At 45.0% G+C, this 20,924-nt stretch overlaps 1 protein-coding gene across 3 annotated transcripts in view; it reads left to right on the top strand.

Moving 5' to 3' along the window:
• The window catches only part of GLI3 (GLI family zinc finger 3), a 267,733-nt gene that overhangs the window by 203,078 nt on the left and 43,731 nt on the right, over positions 1–20,924 (top strand). For all 3 annotated transcript variants that reach the window (XM_073886897.1, XM_073886896.1, XM_073886898.1), the window contains one exon: positions 53–193. In XM_073886897.1, the coding sequence (XP_073742998.1) occupies positions 53–193 (141 nt within the window). The remainder of the gene's footprint in view (positions 1–52; positions 194–20,924) is intronic.

Below are 20,924 nucleotides of genomic sequence, written 5' to 3'. Positions count from 1 at the left end.
GTCTTTCATTTGTGTCTGTTTTTTTTTTCCCTCTCTCCCCCCCCCCCACCAGGAACAGCCGGAAGGAACAACCCTGGTGAAAGAGGAAGGGGACAAAGACGAAAGCAAACAGGAGCCTGAAGTCATCTATGAGACCAACTGCCACTGGGAAGGCTGCACCCGGGAGTTTGACACTCAGGAACAGCTGGTGCACGTAAGTCGGGAGGACTCGGGAAGTGGGCTTTACAACTACGTGACCTTTGCTGTGGTGTCGGCTTCCCTGACCCCGCGCTGAGTCAGGTTTCTTAGCTAGCAGCGCTGCAAACTGGAGAGGGCTTTATGATTTTCTGAGAATAAAGAGAACTTGAGCCATGGTGCTTGACCTGTTCAGTCAGCTAAAGCTTAGTGTAAAATTCAATAAAGTCTTCAATAGAGAGCGTAATGACTCTGATCCTGTAAGCCAGAAAACACTATTTTGAGTTTGCGTCTTTGATGGTTATTGAGTAATAGTAAGCTGGACATGAATTATTATTAACCTTTTAACCAAGTTTGATTCTCCTCTCCTAGACCCAGCCACGGTAGGGAAAAAAAAAAAAAAATCGTAGAGGTGGGGAATTCCTTTTCTTCTGTTCTGCCTTCTTCTTCCAAACCCTCAAGGCCAAGGAACCTCCCAGGATTCTATGCAGCAATTAGTACTCTGCATGAGATAGGTAGATGCTTGGGGAAGCCATTAACACAGTTTCTTGGCTGAAGGCCAACCCTTGCAGGGTGGGTAGTTCATGGAAAAAGTGATGTGTATTTTTAAATGTGTCCAGTGGCGTGGATTTTTGAAACTTGCAGCATGGTGAGACCGAGATCCGCGCTTCGGCTTACTATACCAGGTCCAGAGGTGTTGTCCCCGTGGGTTTTATTTCTAAAAACACAGTGTGCTCCCCACACCCATGTGCATGTGCCTGATGAGGCGTTTTTCCTTTGCCGGTGCTTCATTTGATTTGGTGCTTTCCTTCACGCCAGAGTAGTCTCCTTAGCTGATGGGACCGGGAGCAACTGAGATGGAAGGGTCTGTCTCTCTCGATCATGGAGACCAGACAGCCATAGGCTCATACCCTCCTGTGCACAAGCACAGGGTCTCATCGAGGCATTACGGATGGTCTTGCTATGTGTGGCCAGTTCACCCGCTTGTCCTGTGACAGAAGATCTGACAGAGAAGCAGGGCCCCACCCACCCCACACGCACACACCGCACATACTTGCCCCGTTGTCTCTTCTTTTCTAGTAACTTTTAATTTTAGATGACCCATATTTCTTGATAACCCTTCTCCATTTAAACGCTAAAATTATACAGTTCTTGAAACATCCCACATTTTTCATCGTCCGCAGGAACTTCTCCAGGGTGTCGTCTGCGTTGGCTCCTCCTCTGTGATGTATTCCACACGTTGTCATCGCGGCAAAGTGTTAAATAGACCCTTTGCCAGGATTTGCGATCCGTTAGGTACAGAATGTTTTGAGGAGTTAACATGACATCAGCAGGGCTCCCCCCACCCACATTTCTTTCTTAATCATGTCTCCTTGTAATTGTGTAGGAGGAATTATAGATTTCTCAGCACAGCAAGAAACCTAGAAAGTCAAATGTTTTTAATTAAGGTATATTTCCAGATTTTTCCATGAACTTAATTCGATTCTTTCTCTTTAATTTGAGGCAAGTGTTATTTTTAAGCCAAGCCTTACTTAATGGCCCTTTCTTCTTGTTGACTTTTAATGGAAACCACAGACGTGGTCCTACCAAAGGGGGAAAAGAAAAAGTTTGGAATTTTTCTTCTAGTGTAGGGAGATATTCCCGAAGAGTGAAGTATGCCCGGGATACCCTTAGTGATAGAAGGAGTAAATAACCCACATGAGGGGAACGGTTTGCATGAAAACTGCCATCGTGAGCGAGATGTTACCAGAGATGCTTGCTTTGGGAAATGTCCTCCGGAGAGGTGACACTGTCTCATGGTGCCTTTTCTGAGGATAAGTCATTGTACTCTCCAAGGAGGGCTGTGATTATGGTTCAGATGTTACCAGATGCAGGATGGAGCAAGAGCTTATTTGGAGTCTACATTTCAAAGGAATCGTGTTCCTCATTAGAGACCAGGTTTGATGTAGCATTTTTAACCTTTCTGCTACCTACTGAATGCGAAAGATTTTAAGAGACAGTGACTCTTGTAGGTGTATTTAATCTCAGTGGCAAAAGGCTTTAGGGAGTGATGATGTTTTAGCAGAGACCTGAGTAGTTTTGCGGTAAATCTGCTTAAACGATCAACTTGAATGACCACCGTGTTGTGTGTCTTATCGTAAAAAATCTGACTGAATCCACATGCAGGGGAAATTTTTGATTCCAAACCAGCTAGAAGGAATTCATGTCAGGAGTAGGAGAAAATCCAATGTAGTACCTTTATGATGTTAATTTTAGTCTGAGATAAATTACGTACATTAAGTGGCTTACAGTTATAACTTGGCCACAACCTAAATAAAAACACTAGGGCATGTCACTTATTTTCCACCTTTTTACTCTTTACCTGAAGTGCGGAGATTCCCATTGTGTGCGTTTAAGTCGATTTTACTTTGCATGACATGCAAGTACCTTCCTTCCGGTGGGTGTTATCTGGTTGCATCAGCAGTGACCTGGCATAGCACGAGCACTTTAGTCTCTGCTGATTGAAGGAATAGCTCCATATCCACCTAATTATTTTGGTGGCAGGTGGAAAAAATACCAGTGGCAAACCCCAGTTGTTTTTTTTTTTTTTTTTAAGGATGGAGGGAAGTCTTAACTGTTTCCATTCCTCTGGCTCTCCTTGGAAAGACGGCATTTTGTGAATTAGCTGAATTTTCATGCTCCATGCGACCAAGAGGCAAGGTGTTAAACCATTCTGATGCTCTGCCTTATTTACAGCCATGACCCATTCTTTTTCCCCCTCTTACAGTTAATAGAAAGATTCATGATTCTTCATGGTTGTCTATCTAGGGCCTGACAGGCCCGACTGCCTGCTAAAGCAAGTCACTATCTATAATTGATATCCTTCCGCGGAATAGGGTGCTGGCTGCAATTGAAGGGCTTTGCTGAAAGCTCTTAAATCCTGACAAGTTCTCCCCTTGTTCTGGTTCAGTCGCTGAGCAGCACGGTTGGAATTCCAGAGCCATTTGAACTTGGTGCAAAAAGGGAGACATGTGTTTCACATTAGCAAATCACAAAGTTGAAGAGGAGAATTAGGGACGCGGCGGGCTCTGCCCGCCAGGTAGTCTCATTCCCAGCGTAATGCGCTCTGTGTGCTCTTAAACATTACCTCGTCCCATTACTGGCCCAACAGATGCGCTAACCATTGCCTTTCCCTTCTCTTCTCCTTTATTGCAAGTGCCTGTCCTCCGCCTAGACGTGTGTTTACTCTAGGTTTGCTGTGGGGTCTTTATCACGGGGACGTTTAATTAATTTCTCTTCCCAGCAAGATAATTATAATTGGGCTTAGTTACTCTCAAGCTAGTATTAAATTTGTCATAAATTTACTTCTATGCCCAGAAGCTAGGAAGAGAGATATATATTTTTGTTAACCAGGTTTTTGTTTCGCTTTGTCCCTTTCTTGGTGTCAGTTAAAATAGAATGGAACAAGACAGTAAGAGGGAGATCCGGTATAAAAATGAATTCAAAGTACGTTTGATTAAGACTGAATTGATTATTGATTTGTTGAGATGCAAACGCTTTCTCTTTCCTTGGCATCTGAACGCACGTATTCTAACACCTCAAAGTAAGTTGGAAAGTCCACATTTTCCCTTCAATTTCAAATTAGACTCTCTTTTTGCTGTTGTGCATGGCCTATTACAAAAGACATGAATCTTACATTTAAATTTATTTCTGAAAGTGGCAGAATATTGGTTCTCAACGTGTTTCTGGTTTTGTTTTGGTTTTTTTGGGGGGGGGCATGCAAAAAACTCAACTTCCATCTTCTGGCCTGGCCTCGCGCGTGGACGAGGGAGGCTTCCAGACCTTCCTGAGACCTATTTCTCACTTGCATTCCTTTTGTCTTAGAACTCAGTCCCATCTTCGGCTCTAGGAGGGTCGGGGCGTCTGAAACAAGGCACAGCATGAGCCCAAGTTAGTCATTTCTAGGTTCTCCGAAACCCGCCCGCGTTGTTTCTGAATGACGTGATACGGCCCATCAAAGTTTTTGATTTGAGAGGCTTTTTCAAAAGAGGAGAAGGAATAAATGAAGAATGTGCACCTCAATATGGGTCACCACAGCCCGGTGGCTGGTGATGCTTGCAAACGTCACTTCCGGGACCCGGAGAATGAAAGTAGTATTCCCACCATCCCTAACGTCCACCTGTTTGCTGTATCGCTGTATTCCTTGACCCTCTGTTTCAGTGAGGGAATCCCCTTTCTGCTTTAGAAGTAACGCATATAATATTCTTTCCTAAGGTCTGAAAAATCGTCAAATTATTTTTTTTAACAGTTTTATTCCCCACGCCCCCCCCCCCCGGCCCCGCCAAATGAGTCTGCGGAGAGGGCCTTAGCAGGTGAGGGCACCGTCTCCTGCCAGTGAGCCCGAAGGGCAGAGAACGTGAGTTGCATTTATATGAGTCCCAATCTTCAACTGGGTGGCATTTAAGTCCCTGTGTTCCTTTGTATCTTTTAAGCTGGGTGTCAGAAATTCACCTTTTTGTAGAGTGATTAACCACCTACTTGGATTTTAAATGCTTTCATATGCTGCGAATTTTGATCTCTAAAGCCTGCTGTCAGTTCTTTTATCAGAAGAATACAGTTATAATCACCTTTGCTGCCGTTTGAAAACAAATTCTGTACATAGGCAGCATGAAAACGGAGGGCTTTCTTTTTAACATCCTAGAGATTTAGATGTAAAGAAGGCACATCTAATCTGTGAAGAATTGGTGGATCCGTAGAAACGGGGTGAAGTTAGGATGTGTTGAAGACATTATTTTCATATTAATACCATGATCCTAAATTTGCATTTTAAATGTTTTCCTTCTAATTTTGATCCCTTTGCTAAAGTTGCATTGTATATCCTTACCTAAGAGAAAATGGAGTGTAAGATGCGATAGGGGTCTCAGATACGAGGCAGAAATTAGTTTTGTGTGCACATAAAACGTATAACGAATGAGTGGAGATTTTGATCTTCTTTTCCCTGCATGGAGTTGCTAGTTAATTTAGTTACTCTAATTATTTGGAAATATTGCATGTAAAATGCAGGCTCCGAACCACAAACTTCAAAGCCATCCTTTGACAATTGCGCCTCGAGGGTCATGTTGTTTTTAAAGCTAGGGACTGAATTGCACCTGCAGAAATACTTTCCATAGAGAAAGGAGAGAGCCTGAGTGGGGGGGGTGGGGGGGTGCGAAGGGCCGTGTGGGCTCCCGGGCCCAGTGGGATTCTGCGCAACAGCACCATCTCTCCCCTGACCCTCGGGATGACCTCCCTGGAAACATTTGACCCTCTAGAATGCTATTTTCTCACTTTTCATACTGTGAAACACTCGTGAAAATAAATGCCCTCCCCAACATCCAAGGCCAAACGGAGATCGCATGCAGGAGGCCTAATGAGAAACAGACAGAGGGTTGAAAAGAGTGCCTCCTCTCCCTTTGTTTTATGTATTTGTTTTTGCAGGGTTGCGTTGGGGAGGGGAAGGGAACGGCACTATTGGGTCTGTGGCTTCTGCATGTTGGCTCTCAGGCTTACTTTATATTCATTGTTGCCGAACCTGCGCTTGACTGAGGCGGGGACCCCGTTCTTCCCGGCGTAGGTCTGATAGATGGGGCTTGGCCAAGTCATTTCACCTCCTTGGACTTCAGTTTTAGTAAAAACAAGTGAAAGATTTGAATTAGATAGTCCTCAGGATAGGGATGGCAAACAGGTTTCCTCTCAAGGGCCCACGTATTGGCTGGCAGCCACCTGGGTGCTGTGCTGAGCTCCCCCTGCCCCTTGCAGCAGGGGAGGTGGGTGGGATGGGATGCATGGTCGATTATGGATGGCTGCCCCCAGGTGGGGTTTTGGAGAAGGGAGTCACATGCCATCTTTTTCCCGGGATCTTTTCCACCCTGTAGATTAAGTGCCCTCCAGAATAATCGTATTTAATATTTCTAGGACGTGGTATATTAATTACTTGAGTAATTATGGTATTATTAAAATTTCCCCTTTACTAAGGGTTCTTACCCCTTGAACGAAGAATAAGAAATCAATATTTCGAGTGAGATGTCGCTGGTACAGAATGATGTGTTAGTTACTTTCTTAAATTTGTTCTGCCCTGGGGTACCCCAGAAATGTTTCCTTGCACACCACCCCCCCAGAATACTTCATCAGAATTTTTAGCCAAGTAACTCTTTCTGCCACTTGGAGAGGATTTTCCTCTGAATTGGTTCTGAATGCTACTTTAGGTAAGATTCCCTGGAATGTTCTCGGTGGGCCCACTTTGTACAAGAAGGAATGACAGTCACTTCAGGCTGGGCTGCGTACCTCATGGAAACGTACTTGCCTGTAGCAGTGTGTCTTCTTGTGTATCGGGAAGAGGATGAGCTGATAGTAGCCGATCAGGCTTTCCCTCAACTCCTCCCTGAATACTGCCGGAGCCGCCTGCATGCTGCCCACTGCCCCTGCTTCGTGGTGGGCTTAGCCCTGACCCTCCACGCCTGGTCATTCTCCAGGCAAGGGCGAGACAAACATGAAAGCATAGAGTGAATAGCCTATGAGACAGAACATAATGAAGCCAGAACTGTGTAGTTGAGATATCAGGGGCTTAGGAGAGGGGAGAAGTGTGTAAGGAATATTGTAAAAGGCCTCTGGGAAACAGGAGGGAAACAGGTTTATACATAGCGCCTGATCCGAGAGAATACTCTGGCTCGCCGCTGTTCTCCTGTGACAGTACAAGGGCCGATGCAAAGCTGACAGACCTGGGTTCAAAGCCTGATGCTTTCTACACTAGACACATCACATCCTTCTCTCTGAAATAAGGGTAATAATAGTGTTTACTTCACAAAACAGCTGGGGGAGTTACTTAAAAATTATACTCAAGAAAATGTTACTGATAATTTTTCTAAAAGGGAAAAGTGTAAAGACATTTACCAGCTGATAAGTTCATGCACTTTGCCTATAAGAACATGGTTTAGGTTGGTATTCAGGCAGCTTTGGGGTTGGCATGTCACCATGAAATTAATAATTTGCGTAAAGTTGCTGACTAGCCCCCTGGTTCGTGAACCCCTAAGAGAGAGGGACTGGTGGGGTCTCCAGCTCTGTTCCTTATACTCTGGATCTCTCCTTATTCTCGAATATGCAGTGTTGAGATTCAGAGCCTGATGCTGTTGTGTGTTCTCTTATCCTGATGTCCTTCTGAAAGTTCTCTTCGGTGGGCACCCAAAACCAGGGCTTCTCACACCGGACGCACTGAGGCAGAGAATTCTTTGTCGTGAGGGCCATCCTTTTCATTGCTGTGGAGCGTTAGCAGGTTACGTACTCAGTACTTCTCAGCAAGGACTATAATCAGCAAGTCCTTTGTATAGCCAGCCAAGTCCTTTGTCTTGGTGAAGGATTCCATCACTGGATTTTTGGTGTTTTTTTTGTTTTGTTTTGTTTTTTTGCAGACCAAGGGAAGTCACTCAGACTTCAGCTTCTGAGATCATGGCAAGCATGGAGATGAGGCTCCTGCTTTGACAGAAAACAGAACTCCAGAAATAGAAAGCAGTTTTCTAATGTAAGGACTTTTTTTGAAAATTCAGGGACATTTCCTGGGATTAGCTAAATACTGCCATAGATGATTTTTTTTTTCATTTCTAGAACAATTAATGTTGGCAAGAGTGCTGTAAGTGGCATATCCTTAAAAGAGAGGCCAAGGCCTTAAATGTAAGCCACCCCTTCCCCACCCCAGCCAATTACCAGTAAAACTAGCATTAATCAGTGAGTGGAGGGGAGGGAGATTTATCTTTGATTCCTACATCTGTCAAGAACTGTTTCTGAATCTGAATAAGTCAATCTACAGTTTTGGTCCTCAGTTTCTCATCTGTAAGGTGGAGATATTAATATCCATCCTATTCTCCTCACAGGGTTTTTTTACTTTTTACTTTTTTTGGTAGGGATAGAATGAGATCATATATTCATACATATATTCATATATAAGGAATCCCATATATATTCAAATATAAGGAAGAATGAGTAGTACTAATCAGCCTAATTAATGGAGAGATTAAAACTTTTCATCAAAATTTTAAAAAGAAATTATATAAAGACTTCATCAAAGTTTTTAAAAAAAGTACATAAGCACGTCTCTGATTCCGCTGCACGTGCTCACCTGTGTGGGCTCGTGGTTTTACCGGTACGATGCATTAGCACCACCTGGTGGCCAAGATACAAATTGCAGGCATAGTGTGGGGGAAAAAGCCTCTTGCGTGTCAGACTTCCAGAGTTGGGGTTGGGGTCGGGGTCAGGGTCAGGGTCAGGGCCAGAGGAGGGAGCAAGACCGGATACATATATCTTTTATGTCTGGGAGTAAGGGGAACATAAGGGCAAGGCCACTGGGAGGACCAGAGAGGTACAAGCCGAGCAGCAAGAAAACAGGTGAGGTGAAGTGGCAGAAGAAGTCACAAGAGAAAAGTCTGGTGGGTTTGGACATGGTTTTGGAAAAACAGATCGATTTGAATAGGGAAAGACCACTGCAGGGAGATGTTGGGGCTTCCATGTAGAAAAAACAGCGGAAAGAAGTTAACGGAAGCAGAAAGTATAGGAGAATTTTATCTATGATAGTAGCTAATATAATAAAAGGCTGGGGTTTTGACACTCCGTGGAGTTAAGAATATAATTACAGAATGATTCATTCCATGCTTTGGGGATTGAAGAGTGGTAAGTAGTGTACCGATATGGAACCAAAGCTCCTGGAAGGCAGGGGGCTGTAGGAAGTGAGATTAAAGCCCAGAGTGACAGTTTCCTGGGACCCACCTGCTGCACTGGGAGTCTGACTTCTGATCCAGGTGGAGTGAGGAGAATCACATGTTTCTGATGCAAGGAAGGCAAGAGCTGGTGTGAGCCCTAGAAAGTTCGGGGCTGAGCGTTGCAGAGCCCCAGCAGCTGTACCATCGATGTTCTGAAAGGGGCGGGGCCAGAAGTGAGACTCTGCCATGGAAATTATGTTCAGTTATTTCTTAAAGCTTGGGAGGACAGTTTGGAGATGTTTCAGTGACCGTTTGTGCGGATGTCATAGATGCCCTTCAGAGAGGAATCAGCAGCTTGCCGGCTGTCAGCTGAGCACCTGGAGGGTGGTTTTGCCCATAGAATCCCTATAGCTTGTGTACATGGCCCCAGGCTCATTACCTAAGGGCCCCAAGAGTGTCTCTTTGTAAAGTAGGCTGGTCAAGGTCACTGGAGAACGATCTCTGATGACTTAGAGAAGAAGCCAGCCACCGTGTTACCCACGATTTTAGGGTCTACTTAGTGACAGTTTTATTGTGATTAGTAAACATTTGTCTTTTTCATGCTTTTGGTTTTTGGTGTGCCTCATAATCTGAGGTTCTGAAAATGTCTTCCTAGTCAGGAGAACAAAACCGCCGTCTGGGGACGCCGCATGCTGCCTTATGTGCCTGGCCCAGTCCTATCTCACCTGTTCCTTCCACGCCACCTTCAAACACTTCCTGTTTCTTTTTTTTTCTCTCTCTTTTTTTAAAGATTTTATTTATTTATTTATTTGACAGAGAGAGACACAGCGAGAGAGGGAACGCAAGCAGGGGGAGTGGGAGAAGGGAGAAGCAGGCTTCCCGCGGAGCAGGGAGTCCGACGTGGGGCTCGATCCCAGGACCCCGGGATCATGATCTGAGCTGAAGGCAGACGCTTAATGACTGAGCCCCCCAGGCGCCCCTATACACCTCCTGTTTCTTGGGATGATGTTAGCCTTTGTGCTTTGGCCGAGCCCTCTCTCCAGGACAGGCAGGAAAGCCCTGGTTCAGGAGGTGCAGGTCTCCCCAGTGGCTTTTCCAGGAGGTGGCGAAAGTTCTCACACCTTCCTCTCCTGTCCCACTTGGGGAGAGATGGTGCAGCCCCCAGGGCAAGATAAAGCAGTCCCTACCACAAATACAGCACAACCCTCCGCGTACTCTCCTTATGTTCAGTGGAGATAAACTTCACCGGGGTCTCAGTACCGAGCCATTTGGCTTCTGGCAGGAGCTTTTAATTGCTAAAATGCAGATTTTTTTTCTTGATCAAGAGGGGATTATTCTTGTTATCAGTCTAGAGCATCTTATTTCAAGATGAAAAGCCTTTACGGAATTACAGATGCCAACGTTTGTGCAAAGCTTTTTGGCGATTGACAACTCAAAGAGAAAGTATGATTTATTAGCCTATAATGGCCAACCCTGAGCGATGGTTGAGGTCCCACTGATTTGTGAAATTGCTTAACGTGGACTGCCTTTTTATGCCACTCAAGCCCCAGGTGACTCAAATAAATGTAGAGTCTACATTTTGTGATATGTTATGGGAGAGAGGAAAAGAAAAGGGGCAAGAGGAGAAAGGTGGCTTCTAAAATCCATCTTTGTGGTGCCTTTTACAGTAGTTTGGCTGATAAGCTGGCGGAGGAAAGATTAATAACGAGGCTTGGCGCTATCAGTACCTGCCTGTCGATTCTCTGTAACAGGGCTGTCTGTTCAGCATGGAAATTATTGATTAAATAAAAATTGCTATTAGATTGTGATGTGTTCCATAATCACAAACAATGGTGGACATTCCTCTTTTAGATCCTCAGCCATGCATCACGTTGTTCCTGTTTTTTCCCTTGCCGTAATTTATATTACACTGACACTTGAACTCCTTAGGTTTCTCCTTTCTGTTGGAAGGCAGGAAAGCTCAGGCAGGAGCAGCACGGCCTGGCCGGAGGGAGGATGAAAGGGCGGTCGGTGATCGGGCTTAGGGGTCTGGCTGCAGCCCCGTTTACGTTTGTTGGTTGGTTTTTCAACTTTGAAAAAAAAAATTGCGATGGAATACACAGAACATGAAATTTACCATTTGGCCAATTTCTTCTTTCCAGCTTTATTGAGGTATAATTGATGAATGAAATTGTGTATTTTTTAAGCGTACTAAGTGATGATTTGATATACGTATATGTTGTGAGATGATTAACACCAAGTTAATTAACACATCCATCACCTCACAATTATCTTTTCTCAGGTATGTGGTGAGAATTCTTAAGATCTATTCTCTTGGCAAATTTCAAGTATGCAATCCGGTGTTCTTAACTACGCTCACAATGCTATACATAGATCGTCAAAACTTAATTGTACCCTTTGAATATCATCTCCCCATTTCCCCACCCCTAGCCCCTGGCAACCACCAATCTAGTCTCTGTTTCCGTGAGTTTGACTTTTCTTCATCCTACTTTCGGATTTCACATACCGTATTTGCCCTTTATTTTGCCACTTAGCGTGATGCCTTCAAGGTCTATCCATGTTGTCACAAATGGCAAGATGTCTTTCTTTTTTTATGGCTGAATAATATTCCATGTTATATATATGCACACACGCACAGTTGGCCCTTGAACAACACAGGTTTGAACTTCACAGGTCCGTGGATATTTGGGTTTTTTTCAATAAATACTATAAATGTATTTTCTCTTCCTTACAATTTTCTTAACATTTTCTTTTCTCTAGCTTACTTTCTTGTAAGAATCAGTATATAATACGTATAACATAAAAAAAATATGTGTTAATGGACCATTTGTGTTATCGGTAAGGCTTCTGGTCAACAATAGGCTATTGGTAGTTAAGTTTTGGGGAGTCAGAGGTTATATGTGGACCTTCAGATGTGCTGGGTATCAGTACCCCTGACCCCTGTGTTGCTCAAGGGTCAATTATACACACCACATTTTCCTCATCCACTCAGCTGTTGACAGACCCTTAGGTTGTTTCCATGTCTTGGCTATTAGGAATAATATTGTAATGAACACGGGAATACATATACGTCTTCAAGATACTGGTTTTATTCCCTTCAGTTGTCTACACAGAGGTGGGATTGCTGGATCTGATGGGAGCTCTCTCTTTAATGTTGTGAGGAACTACTATACTGTTTTCCACAGTGACTGCACCAATTTACATTCCCACCAACAGTGCACAAGGGTTCCCTTTTCTTCGTATTCTTACCAACATGTGTTATCTCTTGTCTTTTCTAGAAGACCTCCTAACAGCTGTGAGATGGTATCCCATTGTGGTTTGGATTTGCATTCCCCAGTTATTAGTGATGTGAAGCACCTTTTCATGTACCTTCTGACCATTTGTATGTCTTCCTTGGAGAAATGTCTATTCAGATCCTCTGGCCATTTTTAAATTGCATTATTTGTGTTTTTTTCCAGTTGAGTTCTGTGGGTTCCTTATTTATTTTGGATATTAACCCCTTATCAGATATGTGGTTTGCAAATATTTTCTCCCATTCTGTAGACTGCCTTTTCATTTTGTTGATTATTTTTCTTTTGCTGTGCAGGAGTTTTTTAGTTTGATGTAGTCCCGTGTGTTTATTTTTGCTTTTGTTGCCTGTGCTTTCGGTATCAACTCGAAAAGAAATCATTGCCAAGACCCGTGTCAAGGAGCCTTTTCTGTATGTTTACTTGGAGAAGTTTTATGGTTTCGTGTCTTTAATCCATGTTGAGTTAATTTTTTTCTATTTGTATGGAAAAGGCCACTGGAATTTTGATAGGGACTACATTGAGTCTGCAGATCTCTTTGGATACTATGGATGTTTTAACAATACTGATTCTTCTGACCCAAGAACGTGGATTGCCTCTCCATTTATTCATACCTTCTTTAATTTATTTCATGAATATCCTGTAGTTTTCGGTGTACATGTCTTTAGTCTCCTTGGTTAAATTTATTCCTAGATATTTTGTTATTTTTGCTGCTATTGTAAGCTGGATTGCTTTCTTGATTTCTCTTTCAGATAGCTCATCGTTAGTGTATAGAAACGCACCTGATTTGCATATGTGGATTTTGTATTCTGAAACTTTACTGAATCCATTTATTCCTTCTCATAGTTTTTTGGCGTGGTGTCTTCTGGGTTTTCTATACATAAGATCATGTAATCCACAAGCAGAGACAATTTTACTTCTTTCAAATGGATGCCTTTCATTCCTTTTTCTTGCCTAATTGCTGTGGCTCAAACTTCCAGTACTATATGAAGAGAAGTGGTGAGACCGGGCATACTCACGTTGACCATTTTAATGCTCAGTAAATTAATTGCCATTTAGCACATTCCCAGTTTTGTGCGTATTCCTGGACATTTTCATCACTCTGAAAGGAAACTGTACGCACTAAAAGCAGTCACTTTTCTTCCTTCCTCCCTCCCTCCTCCACAGCCCCCAAAAACCACTCAGCTGCTTTTTGTCTCTATGGAATGCTTGCCTATTCTGAACATTTCATAGAAGTGGAATCCAAAATATATGAAGTTTTGTGTCTGGCTGTTTTCAAGATTCATCCGTGTACTAGCACGTGTCAGCACTTCGTTCCTTTTAATGGCTGAGTAGTGTTCCATTTATGACTTTGTGCTTGTCCTTTTATCTGTTGATGGGCATTTGGATTGTTTCTACCTGCTAGCTGTTGTTTTGTTATGCACATCCATGGATAAGGTTTTGTTTCAACACCCTTCCACTTCTTTGGGGTATATTTCTAGGAGTGGAATTGCATAGTCATATGGTCATTCTGTGTTTAACTTATTTGAGAAACAGCCAAACCTATAGTAGGTTTTAAGTTGTGTTGTACAGGCTCTGCCTTCCCGGGTGGTCTCTCCTCTGACCTCCTTAGCTTCTCTGAAGTAGTCACCATTCGGCCTCCCCCGGCACCTCACCGCCTTGCTGGGGCCTTGCCTCGTGTCCTTGGGCTGTGGACCAGACTTGCTCTCGGGGGCTTCTCTACAGAGTGTCTTGTGCCACTGCCATCCATGGGCTCAACAGGCGTCACTCAGCAAAGAGCCCCATACATCCACCATTACTTTTCCCCAAACAGGGTAGGACTGTTTTGGGCAAATGCAGTGACTAATATTCAAGGCACTAGGTCAGGTGGGCTTAGACAAATAAAACAGACCGATAGGTTGACCAAATTTCATTTCCAAATGGTGATTTGGATGAATGGGGATGCAGCTGATGTTCTGTTCATTGGAATGAACATAAACCTCTCATGATAGCGACTTTAGGGGTTCCTTGCTGGGTGTTACCATTAGGATCACTTCTAATTGGAGGGTCTTAAAAATGACCTAACTCATTACCTGCCCTTTTTTTTTTTTTTTTAACCAGATATGGTGAGGTTTAGGAAGACTAACACTTACTTAAGACCACGAAATTTGTTCACTTACACACCAATCATCTTGTTTTAAATGGCTGTTTGGTGCATATAATGAAGATTTGGTCTTTCGACTTCCTTAGCTATTAAATGTATACATTTTGCACCCCTACTCCACCCACCTCACCCCTTCCCCCAGACACACAGTCTCTGCCTCTGTCCCTCTCTTTTTCCATTTCACTTTTGTAAGAGGAAGCCGCCTCAGGCTTGCTTCCCCGCCCCCACCGTATGTTTCCTGCAAGTTGACTACCAGTGAAAGTAAATATAACTCTTCTTCACAAACCTAAGATCCCTTTATCAAAACAGAGGTGAAAGTCAGATGCCTGTCGGGGGTTGAACGCCTAGACTCAAGATCAAACTCATGAACTCCCCCAGAACATGTATGTGTCTTACACTTTAGAGAAGATGTGTATTACTGATTATATTACGCTCTGGGACGAGGCAACACTTTGGAACCTGAAACTCGGAGTTCTCCACTGTCCCACCACCTGCGCTGTTGCTTACCAGCTCCACTGCCAAGAAGCTGAGACAGGACTTCTCTGGGCTGGTGGTTGCTTGCGGGTCCTTGGTGCCTTGCACGGGGCACAGTATCAGCTACAAAGTGACAACACAGACTGTACATCCAAGCTTCCCGGTGGGTGGATCGGGCTAAAGAACATGAGACTCTCGGGAGGGGAAGCCCCTGCGAGAGAGTTGGGGGTCTCTCAAGAAAGCCATGCTGACTGAGCAATCACAACTTAGGTTCATGAAAAATATAGGTTCCAGTGGAATTCTTTGATAAAGTCAGGTTTTAGATTCCTACATACAGAACCTGGGAAAAAAGTACATACATGGGCCGCGGCGGGGTCTGGGGATGCACGCTCCTTTAGAGCCAGTGGCTTCCGGGTGACACATGACAGTGAAAGCCGAACATCATCTTTCCTACTTTACTCTGATCTTTTGTGTGTTTGAGTGAGCATGCACTTGGGACAAGGGCCTGAGGGTGCAGTAGGGACGTGGCCGAGGCCTGTCCTTGGGGCTTCCTTTCCAGAATAGGGGCAGCAAGCGAATGAGTAAGAGTGTCTTTCCTACTGAAATGGGAAGCAAGACCCCATGGCCTACAAAGGCTGAATCTCTCAAGCAGATGGGCTTCTCCAGACCCAGAGGGCTGAGGTTCCTGATGCACGTAACTGCCAACCAGTATCAGACAGTTGTGAGCGATCATAAAAGATGGAGGAGGCCCTGGGAGGTGAAGGTGGTGAGTGTCAAAGGGGCAAGAAAGTGAATTCTGAAAATTATAGGTGGAGCATGGTGAGCCGGTTCCAGAAGAAACTATACTTCTATTGTTAAAAGTTTGTCCTCTTATTACAAGATGAAATGATCACTGGGGCTCTCGGGCTCCCCGAGAAAAGCGTCACTCTGGACCGGGCTTATGCTTTCTTTGACAATATTGTTAGACTGGTTGGTCAGGAAAATGCAGTAAGTTGGAACTTCAGCAAAACAACTTGGGGCCAAGACAGAAAGTGATGTGTTCAACAGCAGTTAGGAGACGGAGTCGCTGGATGGATGATAAGGGACAGCTGGACATTGGCCAAGGGAGCTGTTTCTAGAAGCAGTCTGCTGGGCTTGGCCCCCGGCCTTGTTTTACTTAACAATTTGGTGTTTGTTTGTTTCCAGGACGAAGTCATCAAGTGCAATTATCATCAAAGATGTTTACAAGGAATTTTCAAATCCGGTTAATGACTGAATCAGGGTCCTCAAAGATCTTGAAAAATCAAAATACTGAAATAGCTCCAAGGAGATTAAAAATTGTGATAATAACATAAACCTTTAATTAACTATAAAATCACTTTGACTAGGCACTGAGATTTGCCGCCAAAACTCGCTAATGGGATTCTCAACTATAGAAATAGAATTACCTCATATTACAATCATGCTCAAACTGTTTCTGGAAAACACCACTCAGCCCAGGGTTCTGTGTTCTCAAGACACACCGATTTATTGTCATTAGATTGAGCAGAACAAGGTCCAAACGTGCCTTCTAAGGGTGGTTGCTAGAACCACAGGAGAGTGATCTGGGGCTTTCTGGTGGGCAGAAAGAGCCGGGGGCATGATAACTGCCTTCACACATTTGAGGGTGTGTCGGCTATCTTGTGGAAGGTGGATCTGACTTGTTCTCAGGATCAGATGGAGGGCCACAGCCTGGAAACTTTAGGGAAACAGATCTACACTCAGTGTGAGGAAAACTGATTTGACAGGGAGGGCTGGCCACAATGCTGCCCCAGGAGAGAGGCAGTCCCTGAACGGGAGAGTCAGGAGTTTGAGCTGGACAGTCCTGGGTGTGGGATGTTACAGGTAACTCAGAGCTTCCAGTGGGTTCTGGACCCGAGGAACCTGAGTCCTGCTCAAAGCTGAGAGAAATCCTCTTACTACAGATGTTTCTCGAAACCATTTATGTGCTGTGTTCAGAGGAGGGCAGGTTAGCATTTGGGCTTAACTAAGACTAATTAATAAAATCATCTCCGTTTTCTGTCTGTTCCTAACAGTATTTCCTCTCTAGTCCAAGCTTTAACTTCCTTAACGTTTTTTTTTCTTATAAAACATATTACTGATGAATAAAATGAACTCGACTGATGCACCACTTGAAAAGTGGACCCTTGAGTTCCTCGGATGACAAACTTGGGATAAGAATTTGGGTGTTGAGAGACCAGAAGGCTTCCTTGTATGCTGGAGCTATATGTAACCCAGAAACCCAAGAGTTTTCTGGGGGGCTTTCTTCATGTTACTTTGATGTGGTTTTCATATATGAAGATTTCCCTTAGAACTTTCTGCAGAAATCAGTCTGGTTTACCACAATCCACACATCTATAAATCACTTACATTTTTTTCGAAGATACTTCCAGATTTAGGTGTTAGTGCTAACCTGATTGACAGGTAAATAATCAAATACTTTTGAATACTAGAAAAGGAATGTTTTCCTCAAAAAATACTTCAGCGCTCTCTCGGGTTCGGGCTGTGGGTATGTGGCATAGGTCTTTTGCAGCTTAAAGGACATAAAACTGCATGATGATTTGGTGTTTGCATCACTTTTTTCCAGACTGCCGTCCAGTGAGTAGTCCCAGCCTCGACTTTGCAATTACTTCACACGTAGTATTCACCCTTCATTTCCCCCTTTCTTTTGTGAATCCTGCATAAGAATGACCGTTTCATGGTGTAATCCCCAGCAGAGCCCAGAACATCTGGTGGAGCCTCACCTGCCACGTGAGGAACCAGCAACACTCTGTCCCCTGAGAAGTGACAAGACGACATCACCCCTCCTACCTGGAGCACGCTCCTATCATCCAAAATTCCCGAAAAATGTTGAGGAATTGAGAAATGAGTAAAAAGAACCAAATAAAAATGAACTGTCCTTTACCTTAAGTACTGAAAAAGAATTTTACAATGCACAGAAACTTTGTTTTCCTGGCCACCTCCTTTAGGGGTCTGGTATGTGTCAGTAATGTCTCCTCTGCAGAGTCTGGGGCTGTCTGTCTGGTCCACTTGAAGGGAGACATGTTTCCTTTCGAATAGCACAATCCCAGTGTGGGAATAACCTAACTGAAACCTGGAGTTTTAGTCCCTGTGGAGTCATTTTAGGCCTGCCCCCTAATATCTGCAAAAGTACAGAGGCTCACGTATTGTTTATTTAAATATTTAGAAGCTGTAAGTCAAGCTAACGAACTATTAAACATTTTTTTTAGAGATTTTATTTATTTATTTGACAGAGAGAGCAGGAAAGCACAAGCAGGGGGAGCGGCAAAGGGAGAGGGAGAAGCAGGCTCCCCGTCGAGCAGGGAGCCCGATGCGGGACTCCATCCCAGGACCCCGGGATCATGACCCGAGCCGAAGGCAGACGCTTAACCAACTGAGCCCCACCCAGGCGCCCTGAGCTGTTACACATTTTATACTTGATCTTGTCTAATATACCTTCAGAACAGCTGAGAAGGCCAGAGTTACTAGAGAATTCTCGGGCTTCGCGGAGTCCTGTGCTGGGATGGTGGCCCGGGATGGCCGTGACCTGCCTGCTCCCTTACCCTCCCACTTCCGGCCCTGAGGAGGCGTGGAGATGCGCGCCGGCATGTCCTGGCCCCCTTCCCAGCTCCCCAGCAGTGAGTCCTCGGCCCAGGGACACATGTACTTTAGGTGATGGCCTGGTTTGTCTTCAGAAGGAGAAGCCCCAAGAAGCGTCTGTCCAGGCACTGGAAGCACGCCTGGATTCTGTTTGGCCGGAGGGTTCCAGAATCCCGGCATCCAGAGTGTGGTCCAAAAGGGAGGCTGGGTGCCAGGTCGCTCTGACTCCTCACCCCTTGGGGGAGGGATGTGGCTGGAAGAGGGCAGGACAGGGCTCTCTGAGGCCGTATCACCCGGAGCGTGTTCCACAGAATAATGGCTGGCTTGCAGACAGCCCTGGTCTGTAGTAAGATAAGAAGGCTGTGCCGAATCGAGATTGAAGCACCTGCTTCTCCATCGAGGAAGGCTCGCCTCGGAAATGGATTATGTCCGCAGAATGAGCAGTGTGCTTAGTTGGTTTACCATCAGACCTGAGCACTTTCTCTTGTCAGTGACCGACACTTGGAGTAGCAAAGTTCTGCTGGGTCTCACACCAGAACTGCTCAGCGATCTTGGCTTCCACGGGTCCCGCAGGTCCTTTCTGGGGTTCTTAACCATGTTATAGGATCTCTTCTGTATTTTCATCTGGATGCCTTGCACATTCCCTTCTTTGCCTGGAAGAACTCTGAAGAGGTAGAGTTCTTGCTGCCCTTCCTGAGTCTTCCCTGGGGAGACTGGGTCATTTGCTCACTGCTCATCAGAGCCCAAGGCAGCATCAGTCTTTGTTCACCCTGAGCCTTGCCCTAGAGCCAGGGTGGGGGGAGCCTGGGAACCTGGCAGGCTCCCGGGTAATCCATGTGCATGCAAAAAGCTCAGAACTCTGGCCTCGTGGGCTCTCTGGAGCAGGGCACGCCATCAGGTGCTGGAGAGCCCCACTCGGGGTCGTGTGGCTTACTTACAGCTCCTGCCCCTTATTTCGCTTAGAAAATCTTAACCTATTTGCTATCTTTGGAGGGGTGACACGTTCAAATGAGACACAGTGGTCAAACAGCTAGGCTCCCAGTGGTGGAAAAGTGCCTTCAGTTAAGTTCTCAGAGCGGTAGCATCATTTCGACTGTAGAGGCCATGCTGAACTTGGGGCTTTGAGAAGGTAATGATTTGAGTTCTCCATCCCCTCCCCCCACCCACTGTCTCCCTAATTCCCTCCTCCACCCTCCCCTTTCCCCTCCTCAGCTCCCCTCACCAGCTGGAGTCCGCCAGCTGACTTTGGACTCGAGACTAGCAATGAGTGAAAGAAGGAAAGAGGAATTGAGCAGCAAGCAGGGATGTAGTAAAATAAATGTCCTTTGCCTTTAGCCCCCACCCTCCCTCCCCACCCTGGGCAGAGGGTTCGTTAGGTTGTGGCAGAGCCAAGGGGGACTTTGTCTGAATAATGGACAAAAGGAGGCGCCTGGTGGTATGTGGGCTTTCTCCAGGGCTGGATGTCTGCTACTTCCCAGCAACAGTGCAGAGGTTGGCGGTGCCCCCAGCCCGGGCTCCGGGGGAATTTGGAAGTGCCTCTCCTGGGCACACCTGTTGACCCTTAGGCTCCAGGGATCCCTGTGTGTTTGTCACAGAAACAAGCAGGGCAGTGCGGGCCCCTGATGGCCCCCTCTTGAAGGGCTTGTTAATACAGTGAATAATCACAGAGGATGATGAGGACTTAGGGCTCCAGCGTTTTATTTTGTTTTCAAAGCTCCTGCGCCTCACTGGAAATCTCCATTCCACCACACTTCATGAGGTTTTTCAAACCTGTAATTTGGCTCTTGGGATTAAGTACTTTGTCTGTGCTCATAAAATTCTATAAAGCTGCTGGCCTCTATAGATGCATTTAAACTCAAAGAGTCAGTTGGTTCCAACATGCTGGAAGTTTCTTTCCAAATTTTTTAATTGCAACGCAGTGTAAAATTTAAAAGGGTTTTGGGGGGTAATTAAATGTATGCAATTAATGTAGTGTATAATGGCTCTTCCTGTTAATTTTCACTGCCCAAATACTGTTTCTCTTCCGTATCCTTTCCAGCCCCATGGGCCTCTTTTACTATTACTCATACACCAAGGACATGCCCTCCACAGGACCTTTGCACTTGCCATTTGCACTGCTTGGATCTATCTTCCCATAGAATCCACAGACCTTCCTCCAGGCCTCTGCCCAAGTTCCCATCATATCTGAGAAGTCTCCCCTCATCTGCCTGTGGACAATGACATATGCACACTTGCCATCACTCCCCTTACCCTGATTTTAATTTTTTACACATCTCACACTTGAAAACAGTACTTTTTTTCTTAAACATCATATTGTCTGCCTTCCACCACAAAGCTGTGAGCACCATGACCTTGGAAACTTTTATTTTTTGCCACACTCCCAGGGCCAAGACTGGCCCAACACATTGTAGGTATTCTGTACATATTGTTGAATGAATGAGGACTGCTTTTCTCCCTAATCCAATGGCTAGAAAACTGTGTGTGTGTGTGTGTGTGTGTGTGTGTGTGTGTGTGTGTGTGTGT

This window comes from Callorhinus ursinus, unplaced genomic scaffold, assembly GCF_003265705.2.
Source record: "Callorhinus ursinus isolate GAN/ISIS: 27379988/994484 unplaced genomic scaffold, GSC_fseal_2.0 scaffold73, whole genome shotgun sequence".
Taxonomy (NCBI): domain Eukaryota; kingdom Metazoa; phylum Chordata; class Mammalia; order Carnivora; family Otariidae; genus Callorhinus; species Callorhinus ursinus.
This window is presented reverse-complemented; position numbering and strand designations above follow the sequence as displayed.